This window comes from Aegilops tauschii, chromosome 2 (genome assembly GCF_002575655.3).
Source record: "Aegilops tauschii subsp. strangulata cultivar AL8/78 chromosome 2, Aet v6.0, whole genome shotgun sequence".
Classification (NCBI taxonomy): Eukaryota; Viridiplantae; Streptophyta; class Magnoliopsida; order Poales; family Poaceae; genus Aegilops; species Aegilops tauschii.
In genome coordinates, this window is record NC_053036.3 from 587726730 (window position 1) to 587753995 (window position 27266).

Here is a 27266-nt window from a genome sequence, read left to right on the forward strand (position 1 = left end):
ATGCACGATAGGCCGACCTAACAAAGAATCTCTCGTCCTTATCCCGCACCAAAATCAGGTAGTCCTCCACCTCCTCATCCAACCGAACATCCACAAGCTTATCTCCAAGTATGAAGAACTCACTCAGTGCTTCGATCGAGATCTGGTTGACATCTTCCGGCAACCCACCGCCCCCCAGGCAATCATACACTGCTAGATTTGAGTGCGCTTATGCACACAATGGTGGAGATGTGGTGCGAAGTCGCATCTTAAAGTATTAAGTTAAAAACAGAGTATTGCAATAAGTACTTATGGACATCGGTTCATTTTCTTCCATAAAGCTTTCTATCTCAATTAACATTCTTTTAATTTCTTGCTTTGACATTCTCGTCAACTTGCCAAGGTCAAAGCCTTTTTTCGTTTCCATTGTTGTTTTAATCCTTTGTAACTAGCAAAGCTAGTGAGACTGACAACCTCGCTAGTTCAGTTGAGGGCACAAGAAAGTTTTGTGTTTATGTATGTAGGTATTGGTCATTGGTTGTGCCGCGTAGCTCCTGTTGGTTCAATAAACTTTGAGGTCACTTAAGAAAAAACATTGGTTACTACAAACACTTGCACTTGTGGGCCCAACAACTTCCTAATCGAGAGAAAGTAGTGCTCACGGCTGAAAACATAACCATCATGCTTCAGCCTCTTGTTCGTGTGCATAGTCAAGATCAACACTATGTCTTCCTCTTCGGTCATATAAAATTCCTTGTCCGATGAGGGATCACCCCACAGATAAGATGAATCAATTGAATTCATCTACGATAAGAAAATCTCCATCGCAAACTACTTACATTTGTGCACAACAAAAAACGAGAAAGCAAAAAAAACATTGCAGGCAATTGGTGGAACACCTACAATGCGAGAAGAAGACAACCATTCGATTGCTCGACGAAGCTGAGGTGCTCGCCGTGCTTGATCAAAATGGCCGGGGAGGGCCTCGTTGACGCTGGGAGGTTGACTTCGCAGCAAAAAAACGACGACGGCGTACCGTGGCCGCCATCCAAAGCAACGAAGGTTGTGCTCGGTCGCGGCTGTCGCGTGGCCAACACCGGAGCTTCGGTGACCGCTAGTCGAGGCTATGACCCGCAGAGGAGCGGCGAGGACCATGACGGGTGGCGGAGGACCGACAACCAATCGGAATCGGGTGGCGGAGGGGTGCGTCGCCGGATCCCGATTCGACGGTGCGGCTGGGCTTCGACACGCGTCTGAAGCGACGAAGCCGGAAGATGAATGCGGGCCGGCGACGGTTTCGACGACAGGCAAAATTACAGCAACAACGGTTAGGGGCAGAGGTGGTGCTGCTAGGGGGAAATATCCAGGTGACGGTTGGGCGTTCACGCGCGACTATTTTTGGTTTGCGGCAACAGTCCGCGTGCAACAAATACGCAGCCCGCCCAGTCAATTTTTTAGCTGTTCAAAAAGGTTTTTGGCAAAATTTTGCAACAAGGCCCCTTTTGGGTTGTTGAAGAGTGTACTGATAGGCGCCGGCGCGTCGGCCAAAAATTTTGGCCGGTCCCGCGTGGGCCGTTCGATTTGCCTAATACGGAGCCCCGCAGAACAGTTTGATTATGCTCCTATCACTGTAGATTCGGTCGTCGTCTTCGTCGCCCTGCAAATCCCCCGCTCGCCCTGCAAATCCCACGCACCTCCTCCCCCCGACTGAATCACTATCTTACTCCAGCACGGCCCCGCACCCACCTCCTCCCCTGCCGCCGGCTCGCCGCTGCCCGCCGGAGGTCAAAAACATCCACCCCCCGCATCTTCTATGGCGATCATGGTTCCAGCAAAATAATTATGCAGTCCCAACAAAATTCACCGCCGGTTCCAGCAATTTTGTGGGAAGCGACCACTGGCGACCTGGTTCCAGCAAAAAATTGCTACGGTTCCAGCATATCTCACAGCCGGTGGTAACACTGGTTCCAGCAAAAAATCTCACAAAACAACAAATCTCTGTCAAAATCGATTGTAGCAAAAAACACAGCCATTTTCAGCAACAAATTAATCTGGTTCCAGCAAAAATCCTAGAAACAACAAATGCAGCAAAAATTCGCCTTACCGCCGCACCTCAGGAAGAGAATTTGGTTCCAGCAAAAAAAATCATTGGGTTCCAGCAAACAAGATTACCGGTTGTAGCACCTAGCTCGCCAAGCCCCATTACAAGCTGGGGAAGAAGGCCGGTTCCAGCAAAAAAAATTGCTGCTTCCAGCAAAATGGATCACTGGTTCCAGCATCATGGGATTGTGCCCGCTTGCCGCATGACCATGGTAGCACTCCTCGTCTCGGGTGGTAGCACGCCGTACCGGTGGTTGCAGCTCCTCTGTGGCCGGTGGCAGCACGCCGTACCGGTGGTTGCAGCTCCTCTGCGGCCGGTTGCAGCACGCCATACGGGGGCGCGGTGTAGGGAGTCACCGATTCCAGCTCACCGCGGCGCCATTGCAGCATCCCGCGGCACGCGGTCCAGGATGCCGTTGCAGCTCGCCGGGGCAGCATCTTGATTTGCCGGATACCATGGGGTGGATCTGCTGCCTTGGGCTCGCCTGAGGAGAGGAGGGGGAAGGATCAGCGGAGGAGTCGCATTGGCCGGGATGGGGAGATGGAAGAGGAGGAGAAAGAGAAGCGTCTTGTGGAACAAGAGAGGTTGAGCGGTCGATAGTAAGGTTTGACTGGTTGAGCGGTCACGTGGGGCGCAGGTGGCTTAGTAGCAGCGGGCTGCGCGAGCGATTGAGCGGTGCGACCGGCCCAGCGTTCAGCCAACGCACCAACGTAAAACGTTTCAATTTATTTAATCTTCAATCAAAGCCTAGAAAACAGTTAGACCCTAAAATTAATAGGGCTGCTATTGAAAAAAACGATTACACATGACATGACAGTGAAAACGGTGGTGAAGCTGTTTTGTTGGAACCCAGCCGAGTAGGTGAAAGGAGTCTGCCTGCCTCGCTCCGCTCCCCAATCGCCCAATCCCCACACAAAACCCTCGCTTCCGCTGCCCATGGCGTCGCTGATGGACGACGTCACCGCCGAGATCTTCCTCCGCCTCCCGTCGGACGAGCCTGAGCACCTCTTCCGCGCCGCCCTCGTCTGCAAGCCCTGGCTCCGCGTCCTCCGCGACCCCTCCTTCCGCCGCCGCTACAGCGTCTTCCACCGTGCGCCTCCCCTGCCACTAGTAGAAAAAGGGTCATCTGTCCCGGTTGGTAAGGGCCTTTTGTCCCGGTTGTTGAACCGGGACTAAAGGGTCGTTACTAATGCCCTAGCCCTTTAGTCCCGGTTCTTACACGAACTGGGACAGATGGGCCTCCACGTGGCCGGTGCAGCGAGCCCAGGCAGGAGGGCCTTTGGTCCCGGTTGGTGGCACTAACCGGGACCAATAGGCATCCACGCGTCAGCATTTCAGGGGCTGGGGTTTTTATTTTTTTAAAGGGGGGGTTGGGGGTTTTGGGGGGTTAATTTAGGTGTTTCATATATTGTGTTAGCTAGCTAATTAATAGAGAGAAGTGTCCTCTCTTATCTCCGTGCTTGGTCGACTCTACGTACTATATACGTATAGAGAGGACTAGACACGCTAGCTAGTAAGCAAATGAAGGAAACAGAAGATCGTCATGAACATATATATGCATACACAGAGAAATGATATCGACCACCTCTCCTTCTCCGAGAGATTGGTCGAACAACAAGTTCTCGTATATCTATCCGACACTACCGGCTACATATATACAATAATTATCTCTTACAATATAATCTCCTAATTATATATGAACACAGGGTCCACATAGTATTCTCCGTTTTTAGTGATCACGTGGTCAAGGAAGAATGCCGCCAATTCCTCTTGAATTGCTCGCATACGATCTGGTGGTAGGAGTTCATCCCGCATCCGAAAGATCTAATTTGAAGAAGGGGTCAATACATACATATATATATATATATATGAATAAATGAAACTCAACACAAATGATGGTAATAAAATAAAATTGTGAATATTATTGCTTACGCACTTCATATTGTTCCTTAGAGTAGCCCCGCTCACAGGTCGTGTAGTGGATGGACTCGCAAACGTAGTATCCACAGGAATCATTTCCCTTGTTCCTGCCACAACCACTTTACAAGAAATAGAGGTCAATCAAACTGATAAGCAAGCATGCTAAATGGTATTGATGAAACTAGCGCTTGAATCACTAGGAGATGCGCGGAACATGCTACTATAGTACTTACTTTCGGGTGCCTAAATTGCAGCTTCTTCGGCAGTGCCGGAGCTTTTTTGGTGAATTTTCTCCAAACCCTGCCAGACAAAGAAAACAATTACTTAATATCAGGAAATGAACAAAGTTGCTGATATGCATGGTGGATAATGATCGATTTAACTTACTTCTCGAGCATTTGAGTCATGTCCACATAGTCCTGGGGATCTTTTCGTCTCGAGTCTAAGACGGTTACTAGTCCCTGCTCAAGCTTAATCTCTAGGAGAATATAGTGGAAGCTGCGCACGCATGCATAAGTCATCAATTACATTACTATAACCTGGACTAATAAGGGAAACCGAATATGCACAAGACAGTAACACTCACTTGAAGTTGTAAGGAAAGAGTATTATATCTTTGTTTTGATTTATTACCAACGATCGTAGCAAGTTGGCCTCGGTATTTTTGGCATGATATTTAACCTCAGTTGCATCTATGAGATTTGTGTTAATGAATCCAATACCACCGATTTGTCTTTTCTTCAATTCGGCGATCTTCAATCTGCATAATATAGTGAGGATAATTATAAATACATGCAATGAAAGAGCTGACCTATATAGAGAGACTTAATGACAGAAGTAGTACTACTTACAGACAGTAGCAAGTGATCGTTGATTTATCGAGGGCCTTTTGATTGAAAAACTGGAAGAACTCCTCAAATGGAACATTCAACATTTCAATTCCAACGAGGTCATGCTCCTCTTTAACTCTCAGCGTCAAAGTATTCCTCCCCCCAGACTCTCTACAGGTTTTCATGTACCAATCATGTAATCTTCACATCATCGTTGTTAGAGATCTTTCATCTTTGACGAGAGGCTTCCCGTACTCGTATCTGTGTTCGTCCACCTCCAAGAAATCATAATGTACATCGTCGGGCAGGTAATCTCCAAGATTGCTATAACCGGGCACCATCCTCGGATCATTAGCGACGATGTCGTTAGACACCTTGAGCGGGGGGCACGATTGGTTCGCTTGTTCGCCGAGCTGGGCAATTTTTTTCCCAGCTCGTCGTTCTTTTAACCTTTGATCACTGACAGTACTTCCCGACCGCTCCGCTTCGACAAATGTCTTTGCAATAATGTGCTCATAGTTGCCTTTCGGCGGAGACTTTGGTGGTTTTGTCAGGGCAGCCAGAGTGCGCTTCGCTTTCACCGGATCTACCTTCTCCTCTGGAGGTGGATGTTTCTTTGCTTTCACCCCTTCAAAGAAGTTCGTCACTTCGGCTCGCACGATCTTCATGGTTTCCTCCTCGGTCCTCTCGTATGGTAACTTCTCTGGAGTCTTCAGAGAAGTACCGAATCTGTATTGCCTCCCGCCTCTGGCTGTACTGCTAGACGCCGACAGAGCAGACGGAGCGGCTGCGGCTGTCTTCTTTCCTTGCTTACGAGGCAGAGGAGAAGCACTATGACGCGCTGGAGCAGCCGGAGCGGCGGCGGGTCTCTTCCGCCCTTGCTGACGAGGTGGAGAAGGAGGAGGTTGGCTGCTCGGGCGCGCCGGCGCAGGCGGAGAAGGAGGCGGAGTGCCGCCACGCGCCGGAGAAGGAGGCTGAGTGCCCTGATCACTCGCCGGAGGAGGAGGCGGAGTGCCCTTACTCGCCGAAGGAGGAGGAGGCGGAGGCGTCCAGTTCGGAAGGTTGATGAGCTCCTTCCGCCATAGGCATGGAGTCTTCAGAGTAGAACCCAGCCGAGTCTCCCCTTCACCGGTAGGGTGGTCAAGCTGGAGGTCCTCAAATCCCTCCGTTATTTCGTCCACCGTCACCCTAGAATATCCTTCTAGAATCAGACGACAGTGAAAAGTTGCGCCGGGTTCAGGAGGTCGAACAGAGCCGACATCCGCCTTGACTTTGAAGTTCTGCCATTGCGTCATAAGGTGGCAATGTTGAGACTCCGTGATAGCATCCACGGGGTAGCTAGCAGGAGCCGTCAAGACATGCTCCGGCTGAAGCAGCTCGGTGGAAGCGAAGCTCCTTCTCCGCTGAGATGGCGGGGTAGCTTTGGGGGTAGTTTCGGTAGGTCGCTTGCTGCGAGCTACGTCTCGTTCCTCTAGCGCTTGAACCCTTTCGTGCAGCTTCTGAATTTGGGTGTGCTCCACATTTTTCCTCCTCTCCTGGCATTTGTAACCGCCTGCGTCCGGAAAACCAGCCTTCCATGGAACGGAGCCTGGCGTGCCTCGTGTCCGTCCAGGGTGCTCAGGATTCCCGAGGGCCATTGTGAGCTCGTCGTTCTCTCTGTCTGGAACGAACGTCCCTTGCTGCGCTGCATCGATATAGTGCTGAAGCCTCTTGACTGGTATTCTCATTTGCTCATCCTTCCAAACGCACTTCCCTGATACAGGGTTCAAGGTTCCGCCAGCCCCGAAGAACCAAGTCCGGCAACGGTCTGGCCAGTTCATTGTCTCTGGTTCGATCCCTTTATCAAGCAGATCATTCTCAGCCTTGGCCCACTTAGGCCGGGCTTTGAGGTAGCCACCTGACCCCGTGCGATGGTGAAGCTTCTTCTTCGCAACATTTTTCTTGTTTGTCGCTGACATCTTCTTACTCTTTTCCGATGTCTTGTGGGCCACAAATGCGGGCCAGTGATCTCTGATCTTCTCATATTTGCCGATGAATTCTGGTGTCTCTTCTTTGTCGACAAACGTTTTCAGCTCATTCTTCCACCTCCTGAATAGGTCTGCCATCTTCTTAAGAGCATGAGACTTGATTAATTGTTCTTTAGCTGGCTTCTCCGGATCCTCCTCTGGCGGTAGGGTGAAATTCGCCTTCAGCTCAGTCCAAAGATCATATTTCTGCATATCATTGACATAAGACACCTCAGGGTCTTCCTTCTTAGGCTTATACCATTGGTGGATGCTGATCGGGATCTTGTCCCTAACAAGAACCCCGCACTGAGCAGCAAATGCTTCCTTTGTCTGGATGGGTTCAATCGGTTGGACGTCGCGCGCGATTGCTGTGATCTCAAACCTTTCATCCGAGCGCAACTTTTTCTTTGGGCCTCATCTCTTTACCGAAGTTGTGCTCGATCCGGAGGGCTAGAAAAAAGAAGAAAGACGAGAGTTAATTAATATGTGTACATACCAAAACAATGAATGCATCAATTAGCTAGTCAGCACAGGCTTAACTAATATATTTACCTGGCCGGACTCTGTTCGGTCAGCGGAGCCGTCACCACGTGCTCCTTCTTGCACCAGCATTGGGTCACCGGAGCCATCATAATCATGTCTTTCCTCCTCCACTCTTCGATCACCGTAGCCTGCTTCTTCACCCTGTTCTTCCAGACCATCATTGTCATTAAGATACGACAAGACATCACCTCCGGCTAAGATTATGTCCCCCAACACCTCTTCTGCTTCCTCGTCTCGTCCGTGCTCCATTGTTTCTGCAAATATTACAACATGACAATTATTACACAAACATGACAGCGGGTGGATATATTAGTGCAAACGTAGACCTAGCTTATTCCGGGTTTGGGGTGGCCTCGGCAACGCTTCAAGGGTAGGGGCGCGGCGGGAGGGGTAGGAGACCGACATCGTTTTTTTCTAGGGTTTGGGTGTCCTCGAGAGTTTTGGTCGAGTGAGAGGGCCGGGGGGTGCTCCCGTGGTATAAGTTATCACGGTCGAAGTTATCCGGGAGGGGGTTATATCGACAACGACGACATACATACATGGGAAAATAATGTTATCGGGGAGGGGGTAGGTGAAGGAAATATGCCCTAGAGGCAATAATAAAGTATTATTTATTTCCTTATATCATGATAAATGTTTATTATTCATGCTAGAATTGTATTAACCGGAAACATAATACATGTGTGAATACATAGACAAACAGTGTGTCACTAGTATGCCTCTACTTGACTAGCTCGTTAATCAAAGATGGTTATGTTTCCTAGCCATAGACATGAGTTGTCATTTGATTAACGAGATCACCTCATTAGGAGAATGACGTGATTGACTTGACCCATTCCGTTAGCTTAGCACCCGATCGTTTAGTATGTTGCTATTGCTTTCTTCATGACTTATACATGTTCCTATGACTATGAGATTATGCAACTCCCGTTTACCGGAGGAACACTTTGTGTGCCACCAAACGTCACAACGTAAATGGGTGATTATAAAGGTGCTCTACAGGTGTCTCCAAAGGTACTTGTTGGGTTGGCGTATTTCGAGATTAGGATTTGTCACTCCGATTGTCGGAGAGGTATCTCTGGGCCCACTCAGTAATGCACATCACTATAAGCCTTGCAAGCATTGTGACTAATGAGTTAGTTGCGGGATGATGTATTACGGAACGAGTAAAGAGACTTGCCGGTAACGAGATTGAACTAGGTATCGAGATACCGACGATCGAATCTCGGGCAAGTAACATACTGATGACAAAGGGAACAACGTATGTTGTTATGCGGTCTGACCGATAAAGATCTTCGTAGAATATGTGGGAACCAATATGAGCATCCAGGTTCCGCTATTGGTTATTGACCGGAGAGGTGTCTCGGTCATGTCTACATAGTTCTCGAACCCGTAGGGTCCGCACGCTTAAAGTTACGATGACAGTTATATTATGAGTTTATATGTTTTGATGTACCGAAGGTTGTTCGGAGTCCCGGATGCGATCACGGACATGACGAGGAGTCTCGAAATGGTCGAGACATAAATATTGATATATTGGACGACTATATTCGGACACCGGAAGTGTTCCGGAGAAGTTTCGGATAAAACCGGAGTGCAGGAGGGGTTACCGGAACCCCCCGGGGAAGTATTGGGCCTTAGTGGGCCTTGAGGGGAGAGAGAGGGCAGCAGCCAGAAGGTGGCGCGCCCCCTCCCATGAGGAGTCCGAATTGGACTAGGGGAGGGGGGCGCAGCCCCTCTTTCCCTCTCCCTCTCCCTCTCTTTCCTCCCCCCCTCTCTTCCTAGTTGGACTAGGAAAGGGGAGTCCTACTCCTACTAGGAGGAGGACTCCCCCCTCTCCTTGGCGCGCCCAAAGGCAGCCGGCCTCCCCCTTGCTCCTTTATATACGGGGGCAGGGGGCACCTCTTCACACAATTGATATACGATATTTTAGCCGTGTGCGGTGCCCCCCTGCACCATATTACACCTCGATAATATTGTTGCGGAGCTTAGGCGAAGCCCTGCATCGGTAGAACATCATCGTCGTCACCACGCCATCGTGCTGACGAAACTCTCCCTCAACACTCGGCTGGATCGGAGTTCGAGGGACGTCATCGAGCTGAACGTGTGCTGAACTCGGAGGTGCCGTGCGTTCGGTACTTGATCGGTCGGATCGTGAAGACGTACGACTACATCAACTGCGTTGTGATAACGCTTCCGCTTTCGGTCTACGAGGGTACGCGGACAACACTCTCCCCTCTTGTTGCTATGCATCACCATGATCTTGCGTGTGCGTAGGAAATTTTTTGAAATTACTACGTTCCCAACAGTGGTATCAGAGCCAGGTTTTATGCGTTGATGCTATGCACGAGTAGAACACAAGTGAGTTGTGGGCGATATAAGTCATACTGCTTACCAGCATGTCATACTTTGGTTCGGCGGTATTGTGAGATGAAGCGGCCCGGACCGACATTACGCGTACGCTTACGCGAGACTGGTTTCACCGTTGGGAGCACTCGTTGCTTAAAGGTGACTGGCGGGTGTCCGTCTCTCTCACTTTAGTTGAACCGAGTGTAGCTACGCCCGGTCCTTGCGAAGGTTAAAACAGCACCAACTTGACAAACTATCGTTGTGGTTTTGATGCGTAGGTAAGAACGGTTCTTGCTAAGCCCGTAGCAGCCACGTAAAACTTGCAACAACAAAGTAGAGGACGTCTAACTTGTTTTTGCAGGGCATGTTGTGATGTGATATGGTCAAGACATGATGCTATATTTTATTGTATGAGATGATCATGTTTTGTAACCGAGTTATCGGCAACTGGCAGGAGCCATATGGTTGTCGCTTTATTGTATGCAATGCGATCGCCATGTAATTGTTTTACTTTATCACTAAGCGGTAGCGATAGTCGTAAAAGCAACAAGTTGGCGAGACGACAACGATACTACGATGGAGATCAAGGTGTCGCGCCGGTGACGATGGTGATCATGACGGTGCTTCGGAGATGGAGATCACAAGCACAAGATGATGATGGCCATATCATATCACTTATATTGATTGCATGTGATGTTAATCTTTTATGCATCTTATCTTGCTTTGATTGACGGTAGCATTATAAGATGATCTCTCACTAAAATTTCAAGATAAAAGTGTTCTCCCTGAGTATGCACCGTTGCAAAAGTTCTTCGTGCTGAGACACCACGTGATGATCGGGTGTGATAGGCTCTACGTTCAAATACAACGGGTGCAAAACAGTTGCACACGCAGAATACTCTGGTTAAACTTGACGAGCCTAGCATATGCAGATATGGCCTCGGGACACGGAGACCGAAAGGTCGAGCGTGAATCATATAGTAGATATGATCAACATAGTGATGTTAACCATTGAAACTACTCCATCTCACGTGATGATCGGACATGGTTTAGTTGATTTGGATCACGTAATCACTTAGATGATGAGAGGGATGTCTATCTAAGTGGGAGTTCTTAAGTAATATGATTAATTGAACTTGAATTTATCATGAACTTAGTACCTGATAGTATCTTGCTTGTCTATGTTAATTCTAGATAAATGGCCCGTGTTGTTGTTCCGTTGAATTTTAATGCGTTCCTTGAGAAAGCAAAGTTGAAAGATGATGGTAGCAATTACACGGACTGGGTCCGTAACTTGAGGATTATCCTCATTGTTGCACAGAAGAATTACGTCCTGGAAGCACCGCTAGGTGCCAGGCCTCCTGCAAGAGCAACACCAGAAGTTATGAACGTCTGGCAGAGCAAAGCTGATGACTACTCAATAGTTCAGTGTGCCATGCTTTACAGCTTAGAACCGGGTCTTCAACGACGTTTTGAACGTCATGCAGCATATGAGATGTTCCAGGAGTTGAAGTTAATATTTCAAGCAAATGCCCGGATTGAGAGATATGAAGTCTCCAATAAGTTCTATAGCTGCAAGATGGAAGAGAATAGTTCTGTCAGTGAGCATATACTCAAAATGTCTGGGTATAATAATCACTTGATTCAACTGGGAGTTAATCTTCCGGATGATAGCGTCATTGACAGAATTCTTCAATCACTGCCACCAAGCTACAAGAGCTTCGTGATGAACTATAACATGCAAGGGATGAATAAGACAATTCCCGAGCTCTTCGCAATGCTAAAGGCAACGGAGGTAGAAATCAAAAAGGAGCATCAAGTGTTGATGGTTAGTAAAACCACTAGTTTCAAGAAAAAGGGCAAAGGGAAGAAGAAGGGGAACTTCAAGAAGAATAGCAAGCAAGTTGTTGTTCAGGAGAAGAAATCCAAGTCTGGACCTAAGCCTGAAACTGAGTGCTTCTACTGTAAGCAGACTGGTCACTGGAAGCGAAACTGCCCCAAGTATTTGGCGGATAAGAAGGATGGCAAGGTTAACAAAGGTATATGTGATATACATGTTATTGATGTGTACCTTACTAATGCTCGCAGTAGCACCTGGGTATTTGATACTGGTTCTGTTGCTAATATTTGCAACTCGAAACAGGGGCTACGGATTGAGCGAAGATTGGCTAAGGACGAGGTGACGATGCGCGTGGGAAATGGTTCCAAAGTCGATGTGATCGCCGTCGGCACGCTACCTCTACATCTACCTTCGGGATTAGTATTAGACCTAAATAATTGTTATTTGGTGACAGCGTTGAGCATGAACATTATATCTGGATCTTGTTTGATGCGAGACGGTTATTCATTTAAATCAGAGAATAATGGTTGTTCTATTTATATGAATAATATCTTTTATGGTCATGCACCCTTGAAGAGTGGTCTATTTTTAATGAATCTCGATAGTAGTGACACACATATTCATAATGTTGAAGCCAAAAGATGCAGAGTTGATAATGACAGTGCAACTTATTTGTGGCACTGCCGTTTAGGTCATATCGGTGTAAAGCGCATGAAGAAACTCCATACTGATGGACTTTTGGAATCACTTGATTATGAATCACTTGGTACTTGCGAACTGTGCCTCATGGGCAAGATGCCTAAAACACCGTTCTCCGGAACTATGGAGAGAGCAACATATTTATTGGAAATCATACATACAGATGTATGTGGTCCGATGAATATTGAGGCTCGTGGCGGATATCGTTATTTTCTCACCTTCACAGATGATTTGAGCAGATATGGGTATATCTACTAAATGAAACATAAGTCTGAAACATTTGAAAAGTTCAAAGAATTTCAGAGTGAAGTTGAAAATCATCGTAACAAGAAAATAAAGTTTCTATGATCAGATCGTGGAGGAGAATATTTGAGTTACGAGTTTGGCCTACATTTGAAACAATGCGGAATAGTTTCGCAACTCACGCCACCCGGAACACCACAGCGTAATGGTGTGTCCGAATGTCGTAATCGTACTTTATTAGATATGGTGCGATCTATGATGTCTCTTACTGATTTACCGCTATCGTTTTGGGGTTATGCTTTAGAGATGGCTGCATTCACTCTAAATAGGACACCATCGAAATCCGTTGAGACGACGCCTTATGAACTATGGTTTGGCAAGAAACCAAAGTTGTCGTATCTTAAAGTTTGGGGTTGCGATGCTTATGTGAAGAAACTTCAACCTGATAAGCTCGAACCTAAATCGGAGAAATGTGTCTTCATAGGATACCCAAAGGAGACTGTTGGGTACACCTTCTATCACAGATCCGAAGGCAAGATATTCGTTGCTAAGAATGGATCCTTTCTAGAGAAGGAGTTTCTCTCGAAAGAAGTGAGTGGGAGGAAAGTAGAACTTGATGAGGTAACTGTACCTGCTCCCTTATTGGAAAGTAGATCATCACAGAAATCAGTTTCTGCGACACCTACACCAATTAGTGAGGAAGTTAATGATAATGATCATGAAACTTCAGATCAAGTTATTACTGAACCTCGTAGGTCAACTAGATCAAGATCCGCACCAGAGTGGTACGGTAATCCTGTTCTGGAGGTTATGTTACTAGACCATGACGAACCTACGAACTATGAAGAAGCGATGGTGAGCCCAGATTCCGCAAAATGGCTTGAAGCCATGAAATCCGAGATGGGATCCATGTATGAGAACAAAGTATGAACTTTGGTTGACTTGCCCGATGGTCGGCAAGCCATTGAAAATAAATGGATCTTCAAGAAGAAGACTGACGCTGATGGTAATGTTACTGTCTATAAAGCTCGACTTGTTATGAAAGGTTTTCGACAAGTTCAAGGGATTGACTACGATGAGACCTTCTCACCCGTAGCGATGCTTAAGTCTGTCCGAATCATGTTAGCAATTGCCGCATTTTATGATTATGAAATTTGGCAAATGGATGTCAAAACTGCATTCCTGAATGGATTTCTGGAAGAAGAGTTGTATATGATGCAACCGGAAGGTTTTGTCGATCCAAAGGGAGCTAACAAAGTGTGCAAGCTCCAGCGATCCATTTATGGACTGGTGCAAGCCTCTCGGAGTTGGAATAAACGCTTTGATAGTGTGATCAAAGCATTTGGTTTTATACAGACTTTTGGAGAAGCCTGTATTTACAAGAAAGTGAGTGGGAGCTCAGTAGCATTTCTGATATTATATGTGGATGACATATTGCTGATTGGAAATGATATAGAATTTCTGGATAGCATAAAGGGATACTTGAATAAGAGTTTTTCAATGAAAGACCTCGGTGAAGCTGCATATATATTAGGCATTAAGATCTATAGAGATAGATCAAGACGCTTAATTGGACTTTCACAAAGCACATACCTTGACAAAGTTTTGAAGAAGTTCAAAATGGATCAAGCAAAGAAAGGGTTCTTTCCTATACTACAAGGTGTGAGATTGAGTAAGACTCAATGCCCGACCACTGCAGAAGATAGAGAGAAGATGAAAGATGTTCCCTATGCTTCATCCATAGGCTCTATCATGTATGCAATGTTGTGTACCAGACCTGATGTGTGCCTTGCTATAAGTTTAGCAGGGAGGTACCAAAGTAATCCAGGAGTGGATCACTGGACAGCGGTCAAGAACATCCTGAAATACTTGAAAAGGACTAAGGATATGTTTCTCGTTTATGGAGGTGACAAAGAGCTCATTGTAAGTGGTTACGTTGATGCAAGCTTTGACACTGATCCGGACGATTCTAAATCGCAAACCGGATACGTATTTACATTGAACGGTGGAGCTGTCAGTTGGTGCAGTTCTAAGCAAAGTGTCGTGGCGGGATCTACGTGTGAAGCGGAGTACATAGCTGCTTCGGAAGTAGCAAATGAAGGAGTCTGGATGAAGGAGTTCATATCCGATCTAGGTGTCATACCTAGTGCATCGGGACCAATGAAAATCTTTTGTGACAATACTGGTGCAATTGCCTTAGCAAAGGAATCCAGATTTCACAAGAGAACCAAGCACATCAAAAGACGCTTCAATTCCATCCGGGATTTAGTCCAGGTGGGAGACAAGAAATTTGCAAGATACATACGGATCTGAATGTTGCAGACCCGTTGACTAAGCCTCTTCCACGAGCAAAACATGATCAGCACCAAGACTCCATGGGTGTAAGAATCATTACAGTGTAATCTAGATTATTGACTCTAGTGCAAGTGGGAGACTCAAGGAAATATGCCCTAGAGGCAATAATAAAGTATTATTTATTTCCTTATATCATGATAAATGTTTATTATTCATGCTAGAATTGTATTAACCGGAAACATAATACATGTGTGAATACATAGACAAACAGTGTGTCACTAGTATGCCTCTACTTGACTAGCTCGTTAATCAAAGATGGTTATGTTTCCTAGCCATAGACATGAGTTGTCATTTGATTAACGGGATCACCTCATTAGGAGAATGACGTGATTGACTTGACCCATTCCGTTAGCTTAACACCCGATCGTTTAGTATGTTGCTATTGCTTTCTTCATGACTTATACATGTTCCTATGACTATGAGATTATGCAACTCCCGTTTACCGGAGGAACACTTTGTGTGCTACCAAACGTCACAACGTAAATGGGTGATTATAAAGGTGCTCTACAGGTGTCTCCAAAGGTACTTGTTGGGTTGGCGTATTTCGAGATTAGGATTTGTCACTCTGATTGTCGGAGAGGTATCTCTGGGCCCACTCAGTAATGCACATCACTATAAGCCTTGCAAGCATTCTGACTAATGAGTTAGTTGCGGGATGATGTAAAACAGAACGAGTAAAGAGACTTGCCGGTAACGAGATTGAACTAGGTATCGAGATACCGACGATCGAATCTCGGGCAAGTAACATACCGATGACAAAGGGAACAACGTATGTTGTTATGCGGTGTGACCAATAAAGATCTTCGTAGAATATGTGGGAACCAATATGAGCATCTAGGTTCCGCTATTGGTTATTGACCGGAGAGGTGTCTCGGTCATGTCTACATAGTTCTCGAACCCGTAGGGTCCGCACGCTTAAAGTTACGATGACAGTTATATTATGAGTTTACATGTTTTGATGTACCGAAGGTTGTTCGGAGTCCCGGATGTGATCACGGACATGACGAGGAGTCTCGAAATGGTCAAGACATAAAGATTGATATATTGGACGACTATATTCAGACACCGGAAGTGTTCCGGAGAAGTTTCGGATAAAACCGGAGTGCCGGAGGGGTTACCGGAACCCCCCGGGGAAGTATTGGGCCTTAGTGGGCCTTGAGGGGAGAGAGAGGGCAGCAGCCAGAAGGTGGCGCGCCCCCTCCCATGAGGAGTCCGAATTGGACTAGGGGAGGGGGGCGCAGCCCCTCTTTCCCTCTCCCTCTCCCTCTCTTTCCTTCCCCCCCCCCCCTCTCTTCCTAGTTGGACTAGGAAAGGGGAGTCCTACTCCTACTAGGAGGAGGACTCCCCCCCTCTCCTTGGCGCGCCCAAAGGCAGCCGGCCTCCCCCTTGCTCCTTTATATACGGGGGCAGGGGGCACCTGTTCACACAATTGATATACGGTATTTTAGCCGTGTGCGGTGCCCCCCTCCACCATATTACACCTCGATAATATCATTGCGGAGCTTAGGCGAAGCCCTGCGTCGGTAGAACATCATCATCGTCACCACCCCGCCGTGCTGACGAAACTCTCCCTCAACACTCGGCTGGATCGGAGTTCGAGGGACGTCATCGAGCTGAACGTGTGCTGAACTCGGAGGTGCCGTGCGTTCGGTACTTGATCGGTCGGATCGTGAAGACGTACGACTACATCAACTTCGTTGTGATAATGCTTCCGCTTTCGGTCTACGAGGGTACGTGGACAACACTCTCCCCTCTCGTTGCTATGCATCACCATGATCTTGCGTGTGCGTAGGAAATTTTTTGAAATTACTACGTTCCCAACAGTAGGTCGACCCCCCCCCCCTTGTGTTGAAGTTATCGGGACACGGGGTATATCGACAACGACATATCCGATAAAAAATAAGAAGACAAATAAGAAATAAAAAGAGGAGAAGAAGATATTAATAGAGGAGAAGATTGAAGAAAAAAAGAAGAAAAAAAAGAGGAGAAGAAGAAAGGAATAGAGGAGAAGAAGAGAAAATAGAATATTCTATTTTCTCTTCTTCTCCTCTTCTTTTTCTTCTTTTTTCTTCTTCTTATTTTCCTTTTTACTCTCCTTCTTTTTCTTCTTCTTCATTATCTTCCTAGCTAGATATATAATACTTTTCTAAAAATGTAACTTTTGCATATATAAAACTTTTTCTTCTTCTTCCTTCTTCCTTCTCTTCCTTCTTTTCCTAAATATATATAACTTTTCTAAAAATGAAACTAACCTAAAATGTACTAAATCAGAGATCATATATAGATAAAACTAACCTAAAATGTACCCAAATGCACTAAAAATCGAACTTTTATATGCACAGAGAACATACATACATATATACATTTTTATAAAAATGCAAAAAACAAATCATCATATATATGAACAAAAAATCTAAAAAAAGACACATAATCAGATATACACACATACATTACTCACACATATACATATAATCTGAAAAAAAAAACATAATAAATATGTGAAAAAACAGAGGAGAGGACAGGGGGGCGGCGCCGGTCTGACCAAGGAGAGGTGCGGCGTGGTCGGGGCAGGGGCAGAGGCACGGTGCCGATGTCGGTGTAGAGGGCGGCGACGGCGGCGTGGTCGGGGCAGGGGCGACGGCGGCGTGGTCGGGGCAGGGGCGATGGCGTCGATGGGGCAGAGGGCGGTGACGGCATCGATGGGGCGGGTCGGGGGCGCGGCAGAGGCACGGCGAGGGCGCGCGGCGTGGTCGGGGGGCAGGGGCGACGGCGGCGTGGTCGGGGCAGGGGCGATGGCGTCGACGGGGCAAAGGACGGCGACGGCGTCGACGGGGCGGGTCGGGAGCGCGGCAGAGGCACGGCGAGGGCGCGTGGCATGGTCGGGGGACAGGGGCGACGGCGGCGTGGTCGGGGCGGGGCAACGGCGGCGTGGTTGGGGGCGCGGCAGAGGCACGGCGAGCTCGGGCAGCCTGGTGGCGTCGTCGGAGGGATCGAAGAACTGACGAAATTTTCACAAGTGCTGGCTTATATAGCAAACCCATTGGTACCAGTTGGTGGCACAAACCGGTACCAATGCCACCCTTTAGTCCTGGTTGGTGTCACCAACCGGGACCAAATGCCTCTTTTCAGCAGCCCAAGGGGCGGGAAGCGGCGGCCTTTGGTCCCGGTTGTTGGCACCAACCGGGACTAAAGGGGGGGCATTGGTCCCGGTTGTTGCCACAAACCGGGACCAAAGGGTGGCATTGGTCCCGGTTCATGCCACCAACCAGGACCAATGGCCTTGCACAGCGGCGTGGTGGTGGGAGTTTAGTCCCACCTCGCTAGTTGAGAGCGTCGACTACCTGTTTATAAGCACTGCTGCCTCCTCTCTCTCGAACTCCTCTGAACTGCAGGCCTATGGGCCTAATTTGACACTGCTTTGCCTGTGGGCCTGCTGGGCCTTCTGCGGGCCTAAATCCTAGCCCAACTAGCTCGGTTTGTAGTCGTATTCAGGCCGTGGTGGCCCAGGAGGTGGCTTTTTTATTTTATTTTTCTAGTTTTTTTGTTTTCTTTGTTGCTTTATTTCTCTATTTTGTTTCTAGTTACAACAAAATACTTACTGTTGCTATTTTATTTATTTTATTAAGGTTTATTTATTTTGTTTTATTATAGTTTATTTTATTTTGTTTCTACTTATTTATTTTATAAAAGTTTATTTTATTTATTTTATTTTGTTTGTACTTATTTATTTTATTTTGTTTCTACTTATTTATAAAAGTTTATTTTGTTTATACTTATTTATTTTCTTTTCTTTTTTGCTTTTTGTATTTATTTTATGAAAATTCTTTTTGCTTTTAATGTTTTGAACAGAAAATACTTTGATAATTTTAGTTGCATAAATTCTATATAATTTTAGTTTCAATAATACTAGAGGTTTATAAAAGCTTTTTAGTTGATTCCTCTAGTACCGGTTCTTTCTGCCCTTTCTGACTTCATTTGTTATTTTTCATGCATTTATTGATTATTTTGAGCTATAAGACCCTGAAATTGAAAAGCATTTCAAATGAACTCTGAAAAGGTTGAAAGTTGGCATGGTATCATCATTTCATCCACATAGCATGTGCAAGAAAGTTGAGAGGGTTACGGCAAAAACTGGATGCACTTCGGGTACAAAACGGACAATGGTATCATACTCGTCTGTTACAAAGTTGGCATGGTATCATCATAATAGTTGCGGGAGAAAGTCTTCACTTTTTCTTCGCTTGTGTCATTTGCTTATTGCGTCGTAACCATGGATAATCTTCATCGTTTATCAGGATGCTTGGGTCAGCCTTGACTTTGAAGGGAGGAATTTCATGAAACTTTTCATAATCTTTACACATGTCTGTCTTGCCCTCCACTCCCACGATGTCCTTTTTTTCCTGAAAGAACTATGTGGCGCTTTGGCTCATCATATGATGTATTCGCTTCCTTATCTTTTCTTTTTCTCGGTTTGGTAGACATATCCTTCACATAGATAACCTGTGCCACATCATTGGCTAGGACGAACGGATCGTCAGTGTACCAAGATTTTTCAGATCCACTGTTGTCATTCCGTACTGTGGGTCTACCTGTACCCCGCCTCCGGACAGATTGACCCATTTGCACTTAAACAAAAGGACCTTAAAATCATGTCCGTAGTCAAGTTCCCATATGTCCACTATGTAACCATAATATGTGTCCTTTTCCCTTTCGGTTGCTGCATCAAAGCGGACACCGCTGTTTTTGTTGGTGCTCTTTTGATTTTGGGCGATCATGTAAAATGTATTCCCATTTATCTCGTATCCTTTGTAAGTCAATACAGTCGAAGATGGTCCCCTGGACAACGAGTACAGCTCATCACAAATAGTGATGTCACCTCTGAGACGTGTTTGCAACCAACTGCTGAAAGTCCTGATGTATTCACATGTAATCCAGTCGTCGCACTGCTCCGGGTGTTTGGAGCGCAGACTGTTCTTGTGTTCATCGACATACGGGGTCACCAAGGTAGAGTTCTGTAGAACTGTGTAGTATGCTTGAGACCAAGAATATCCGTCCCTGCATACTATTGAGTCCCCTCCAAGCATGCCTTTTCCAGTCAGTCTCCCCTCATACCGCGATTTAGGGAGACCTATCTTCTTAAGGCCAGGAATGAAGTCAACACAAACCCAATGACATCCTATGTTTGATGGCCCATGGAGATGCTTCCTTCTGGCCTAGCGCGGTTACGGACATATTTCTTTAAGACTCCCATGAACCTCTCAAAGGGGAACATATTGAGTAGAAATACGGGGCCCAAAATGACAATCTCGTCGACTAGATGAACTAGGACGTGCTCGAAACTGACAAGACATTACGCCACATCACTCCTTAGCCTTGGTATGATTTCTGGTCGATCACCTTCTGAGAGATTGCATTGAGGAATGCACATAGCTTCACAATGGCTAATCGGACGTTTTCCGGTAGAAGCCCCCTCAATGCAACCGGAAGCAGTTGCGTCATAATCACGTGGCAGTCATGAGACTTTAGGTTCTGGAACTTTTTCTCTGGCATATTTATTATTCCCTTTATATTCGACGAGAAGCCAGTCGGGGCCTTCATACTGAGCAGGCATTCAAAGAAGATTTCTTTCTCTTCTTTCGTAAGAGCGTAGCTGGCAGGACCTTCATACTGCTTCGGAGGCATGCCGTCTTTTTCGTGCAAACGTTGCAGGTTCTCCCGTGCCTCAGGTGTATCTTTTGTCTTCCCATACACGCCCAAGAAGCCTAGCAGGTTTACGCAAAGGTTCTTCGTCACGTGCATCACGTCGATTGAAGAGCAGACCTCTAGGTCTTTCCAGTAGGGTAGGTCCCAAAATATAGATTTCTTCTTCCACATGGGTGCGTGTCCCTCAACGTCATTCGGAACAGCTAGTCCGCCGGGACCCTTTCCAAAAATTACGTGTAAATCATTGACCATAGCAAGTACGTGATCACCGGTACGCATGGCGGGCTTCTTCCGGTGGTCTGCCTCGCCTTTGAAATGCTTGCCTTTATTTCGACATTGATGGTTGGTCGGAAGAAATCGACGATGGCCCAGGTACACATTCTTCCTGCATTTGTCCAGGTATATACTTTCGGTGTCGGCTAAACAGTGCGTGCATGCGTGGTATCCCTTGTTTGTCTGTCCTGAAAGGTTACTGAGAGCGGGCCAATCATTGATGGTTACAAACAGCATCGCGTGCAGGTTAAATTCCTCCTGTTTGTGCTCATCCCACGTACGTACACCGTTTTCATTCCACATCTGTAAAAGTTCTTCAACTAATGGCCTTAGGTACACATCAATGTCGTTACCTGGTTGCTTAGGGCCTTGGATGAGAACTGGCATCATTATGAACTTCCGCTTCATGCACATCCAAGGAGGAAGGTTATACATACATAGAGTCACGGGCCATGTGCTGTGATTGCTGCTCTGCTCCCCGAAAGGATTAATGCCATCCGCGCTTAAACCAAACCATACGTTCAATGGGTCACCTGCAAACTCATCCCAGTACTTTCTCTCGATTTTTCTCCACTGCGACCCGTCAGCGGGTGCTCTCAACTTCCCGTCTTTCTTACGGTCCTCACTGTGCCATCGCATCAACTTGGCATGCTCTTCGTTTCTGAACAGACGTTTCAACCGTGGTATTATAGGAGCATACCACATCACCTTCGCAGGAACCCTCTTCCTGGGGGGCTCGCCGTCAACATCACCAGGGTCATCTCGTCTGATCTTATACCGCAATGCACCGCATACCGGGCATGCATTCAGATCCTTGTACGCACCGCGGTAGAGGATGCAGTCATTAGGGCATGCATGTATCTTCTGCACCTCCAATCCTAGAGGGCATACGACCTTCTTTGCTGCGTATGTACCGTCGGGCAATTCGTTATCCTTTGGAAGCTTCTTCTTTAATATTTTCAGTAGCTTCTCAAATCCTTTGTCAGGCACATCATTCTCTGCCTTCCACTGCAGCAATTCCAGTACGGTACCGAGCTTTGTGTTGCCATCTTCGCAATCGGGGTACAACCCTTTTTTGTGGTCCTCTAACATGCGATCGAACTTCAGCTTCTCCTTTTGACTTTCGTATTGCGTCCTTGCATCGACAATGACCCGGCGGAGATCATCATCATCGGGCACATCGTCTGGTTCCTCTTGATCTTCAGCAGCTTCCCCCGTTGCAGCATCATTGGGCACATCGTCTGGTTCCTCTTGATCTTCAGCAGCTTCCCCCGTTGCAGCATCACCGTATTCAGGGGGCACATAGTTGTCATCGTCCTCTTCTTCTTCGCCGTCTTCCATCATAACCCCTATTTCTCCGTGCCTCGTCCAAACATTATAGTGTGGCATGAAACCCTTATAAAGTAGGTGGGTGTGAAGGATTTTCCGGTCAGAGTAAGACTTCGTATTCCCATATTTAGGGCATGGACAACACATAAAACCATTCTGCTTGTTTGCCTCAGCCACTTCGAGAAAATCATGCACGCCCTTAATGTACTCGGAGGTGTGTCTGTCACCGTACATCCATTGCCGGTTCATCTGCGTGCATTATATATAATTAAGTGTGTCAAAAACCATTAGAGAACATCATGAATAGATAATTAAGTGACCAAATTAATAGAAGTTCATCATCACATTAAAACCAAAGTACATACATAGTTCTCATCTAACAACATATAGTTCTCCAGAGCATCTAATTAATTAAACCATACATCTAAAGTAAGATTTTTTTTCTTTCAGAAAGAAGATAAGAACAAGAGGCTCACCACGATGGTGCCGGCGACGAGATCGGCGCGGGCGATCGACGGCGGTGAAGACGGGAATTGGACGTGACGGGCCGCTAAACCTACACAAATCTTGAGGAAAATGGAGCTTTGAGGTCGAGCTTCGAGAGGAGAAAGCTTAACTAGCGTGGCTCGGGCATTTCATCGAACACCTCATGTGCATAGGAGGTGAGTTAGAGCACCACAAAGCCCTCCCCTCGCCGGCCAGAGAAAAACAGAGCACTGGAGTGCTCTGCTCGCGGGCGAGGGGTATATATAGGCACCTCATTGGTCCCGATTCGTGGCATGAACCGGGACTAAAGGGCAACCTGTGGTCCCGGTTCAAGCCGCCAACCGGGACCAATAATGATGGGCCAGGAGCGAGGCCTATTGGTCCCGGTTCGTCCCACCAACCGGGACCAAAGGGGTCAGACGAACCGGGACCAATGCCCCCATGAGGCCCGGCAGGCCCCTGGCCTCACGAACCGGGACCAGTGCCCATGAGTCCCGGTTCTAAACTGAACCGGGACTAATGGGCTGACCCGGCCTGAACCAAAGCCTCTTTTCTTGGCCTCCTCCACAGGCTCCATGTCTTCGAAGGAGATCCCGCCGCCCGCCTCGCCCTCGCCACCGCGGCGCCCCTCTCCCCCTACCCCGACCTCAGCCGCACGCGCCCCCTCGACTGCCGCCACGGCCGCGTCCTCCTCCACGTGGGGGTCGGGGCTTGGCATTTCGTCGTCTGGGACCCCGTCACGGGCGAGCAGCACCGCCTCCCGGAGCCCGGCATCCCGTGGCTCATCTACACTGCCGCCGTGTTCTGCGCCGTGCCGGGCTGCGACCACCTCGACTGCCACGGCGGCCCCTTTCGGGTTGTCTTTCTGGTCACCGAGGACTACACAGATCTAGTCAAGGCCGCCGTGTACTCATCAGAGACAGGCGCGTGGAGCACGCCGGTGACAATGGACGCCGGCTGTGATGTCCAGCATAGGCGAGATGCCTTTGCGGCTGGATTCTACTACAAGCCCTATGTCCAGCCTAGGCGGGGCGCTGTCATTGGAGATGAAGCCTACTTCACACTTCGCTGGGGTAACCCAGTCGTCAAGTATAACTGGAGCAAGAATCACATATCCCTGATTGATCCGCCAACAAAGTGTGTGTACAACGTTGGTGTCAAAAAAAAGTCTGTGGACAAGGTCGCCCTCATGGTGATGGAGGACAGTTCACTGGGGTTTGCCTGCGTTGAGGGTTCCAGCCTTCATCTGTGGTCAAGAAAGGTGAATGCAGAAGGAGATGCAGAGTGGGCATGGTGCAGGGCCATCCAGCTGGAGAGTATTATACCTGTTGCCAATTCTGATGACAAACCATTTGTGGTTGGATCTGCAGAGGGTGTGGGTGTCATATTCGTCAGCACCGGTGCTGGCTTATTCACAATCAAGCTAGATTCTGGGCTGGTTAAGAAGGTTGCCGAGTCTGGGGTCTACTTCAGCGTCCTACCCTACATGAGCTTCTATACTCCAGGTATGGTCCTAGCCCTTCCTTCTGGTCTGTTATCCTGCGATTTCTTTATAGCATCTATATATTTCCTTAATTGGTTGGTTTATTATGGTCTGTGAACAATTACTCATATTTTAAGTAATGTGTGTTAGTTTGATTTATGTATGTGCTAGTATATGACATTGGAAAACAGAACATGATTTTTGTTATGAGATTTAACTTGTTAAGGAGCACAACCAAGCACTAGTGGAATTGCTAAATATGCTGTCAAATCTGTTGATGTAGTATTACCCTGTTACCTTGCTTCAGATTTTCTTGAAAAAAATAACAGTTTGTTATTTTCTGGCATAGCAGAAGTTCACACCTCAACTTAGTCTTGTAACACTTGTAATGAGTACAAGCACTTAGTTCTTCAATGTAGGATACAGTATTATTGTTGCCTCCAAAAGTGCTATCAAGTATCAGCACCAAACCTTTTGGACATACAATTGGAGATACTAGTAGCCAAGTCCTAATTTTGTGTTAATTTTTTTATTTTGGAGTTAAGTCTGGTTGTTCTTCTGCTATTATATAGATCAGCCCATGGGAAGCCCAATTGCATCACTAGCCCTTAAATTTCTACTTTTCGCTAGAGCCATTGATTGGTCAAATACTTTTCTTTTCTTGAATGCTTAGAAGAACTGCACATCATTGTACTACAGACGGAATAAGAATGTCCATACGATGGGAAGGGGAAGGAAATAGAGAACAGAAAAACACTACTCCAAGCCTGTCATAACAGGGAACACCGAGATAAAACAAAAATACTACTGACTACAAAAATGTGAAGTTTGATGTAATCGATGAAGAGTGAAGTGGGCGCTAGCTGTTTGCTAAATACTACTACAACAACCTCGTACATATCTGTTGCGTTGCATTTTCTTTACTGTATCTGTGTCTGCTTAGTTTGTTGGTTCTGGTTTGTGAACAGCTTCAACAAAGTCAAACTGTAATTATTACTCCCTCTGTCCCAAAATAAGTGTCATGGCTTTGGTTAAATTCGTTGAACTTGTTTTTGGGCGCAGGGAGTAGTTGTTATCTTCACATGTAGAGATTGCCATAGACCATGTGTGTTTGTTAGTGAAAACTGAATACATGTCCATCGGAAACTGACCTTAATTTGAATTCTGTGATTTCAATTGTTATTATGGACCGCATTGGTTAAAAATACAAATATGCATGCAAACTTTTAAATCTCATTTGATGTTCTTACTTTGTTTCAGATAATCTTTTCAGAACTATTCTATTGTTATTCTGGTATATCTGAAGCTCACATCTGGAGATCATTTTCTATTATTTTGTGAAGCATTTTTTGATCTCGTATTATGCTGTACTTGTATATAGCAAACCAAGCTGTAAATGCTGAGTTGGAATGTTGGTTTTGATTTTTGTGCATAATAACTTTTCAGATCGTGGTAGATTTCCATCGCTGGCGAAGCTCACCCATGTCTGATATTCTTCTCTGAATTATTCTATTGTTTTTCTTGTATATCTGAAGCTCATTTACTAGTATTATTTTGTAAAGACCTTTCGTATTATGTTGTACTTGTATATAGCAAATCAAACTGCAAATGCTGACTTGGAATGTTGGTTTTGATTTTTGTGCATAATAACTTCTCAGATCGTGGTAGATTTCCATCCCTGGCGGAGATCACTGATGTCTGATATGCGCCGTTCAAGAGCAAGAGTGCAAGACCTTGCGAAATGGATGAAGCCATTATCATAAATGTACTGCTAGTGGCTTCTTGCAGAGCTACCGCTATCAAATCCTTTTTATTTTCTGTTGAGTAGGCAAAGCACGTCTGTTGCAAGTAATTATGACCAAAACTAGGGATGCATAATTTGACTTATCTGGGCCACTCGGTCTGTCCAAAGTTCATCCAAATGTACTACTCCCTCCGTTCACTTTTATAAGACCTTTTAGACATTTAAAATAGCACCTAAAACAGTTTAATTTCAGCTGTCCTAAACGACTTACAAAAGTGAACAGAGGGAGTAGTTCGGATTCCAAAGCGACAAAAGTGGAACAAAGACCACATATGCTGCTATATGAAGCTGCTTCTTTTTTTAATGGTATTTTTGAATTCCGGATGTTTACTTAGTGTTTTGGATAAGAATTGGAAGGTGATCTGGTTATTGAATAGTTTTTTTTTTGCGGGGCTGGTTATTGAATAGTTGATCTGGTTGATTGAACATGAATCGACAGCCATGGTAAAACGGAGATGAAAGTTGACCTGGATGTCATGTCATGTGTTTTCTGCTTTATTATTTCTGAGATAAGATGAATTGCTCCCTTTTCTTCTGTCATAGAAAGAAAAGCTGGGAGTACATTTTAGCGTGTTGTGGAGTGGAGCTCGTTCAGTTTTGTTCTCCTGCATTCCCAAATAGGAACTGCGTGGAGTCCGCCCCATCAAGGTTGGGTTAAGCTAAATACGGACGGTTCTTACTCATTTGATGGTGTTGCGGGTGCCGGGATGATCTTATGTGATGTTGCATTGTTGCTGGTACTGTCATCTTCTCATCTTGCAGCAGAGCCTTGTTCTCGTGCAGAGATGCCCTAGAAGGAAAGTTGTGCGCATGTATGGAAGGACTGTCTTTTGCAAATTAACGTTCTGATCGTCCAATCGAAGTCAAGATGGACTCAAGTACATCAGTGGCTATGATTTATTGTGGCAAGGTGGACCGGTCGGTTTATGCTTCACTGGTTGGCGAAATTAAGTTACTAAAGTTACTATTGAGTCTTAGGCAATCTTGTATTACTCTTGTAGTCTTGTTCCTCGTTGTCAAAATAAAGAGAGTGATAGGCTAGCTAGTTTTGCTAGAGTCGAACAATTAAGTGGGTCGGTTCGAGCCCGGAGGATGTTTTGAAGTTTGCCCAAGAGGATTGTAAGGACCTGATAATTGAGCAAGACAAGTATTATTCCTGCAAAAAAGAAAAGGAACAGAAAAACAGATAGGGATAGTTGTGGATTGCAATTGTACATATATAAATGATACTAGATTGATTTGATACGGCACACATGCATTGCAGTGAGTAGGAAACATGTATGTATAGATATCCGAACATCCTGTTCTCCATCTGCTCGTAGA

The 27266-nt window shown here is 46.2% G+C and overlaps 1 protein-coding gene across 1 annotated transcript; it reads left to right on the forward strand.

The window, feature by feature from the left end:
• The first annotated feature begins 3016 nt into the window (after window positions 1-3016).
• On the forward strand, window positions 3017-27114 carry LOC109745044 (uncharacterized). The gene is made up of 3 exons (XM_040399877.2): window positions 3017-3170; window positions 23244-24161; window positions 25798-27114. Exons 1-3 carry the CDS (start codon window positions 3017-3019, stop codon window positions 25839-25841), a joined length of 1116 nt encoding a protein of 371 aa, XP_040255811.2. The 3' UTR covers window positions 25842-27114.
• Window positions 27115-27266: the final 152 nt, after the last annotated feature.

What these genes read in the sequence shown, in the direction of transcription:
- LOC109745044 (XM_040399877.2), top strand. Translation starts at nt 3,017, where the DNA reads ATGGCGTCGCTGATGGACGACGTCACCGCCGAGATCTTCCTCCGCCTC. An exon ending in CCGCTACAGCGTCTTCCACC is followed by an intron (nt 3,171 to 23,243) that starts GTGCGCCTCCCC and finishes ATGTCTTCGAAG; the next exon opens with GAGATCCCGCCGCCCGCCTC. An exon ending in CATGAGCTTCTATACTCCAG is followed by an intron (nt 24,162 to 25,797) that starts GTATGGTCCTAG and finishes ATAACTTCTCAG; the next exon opens with ATCGTGGTAGATTTCCATCC.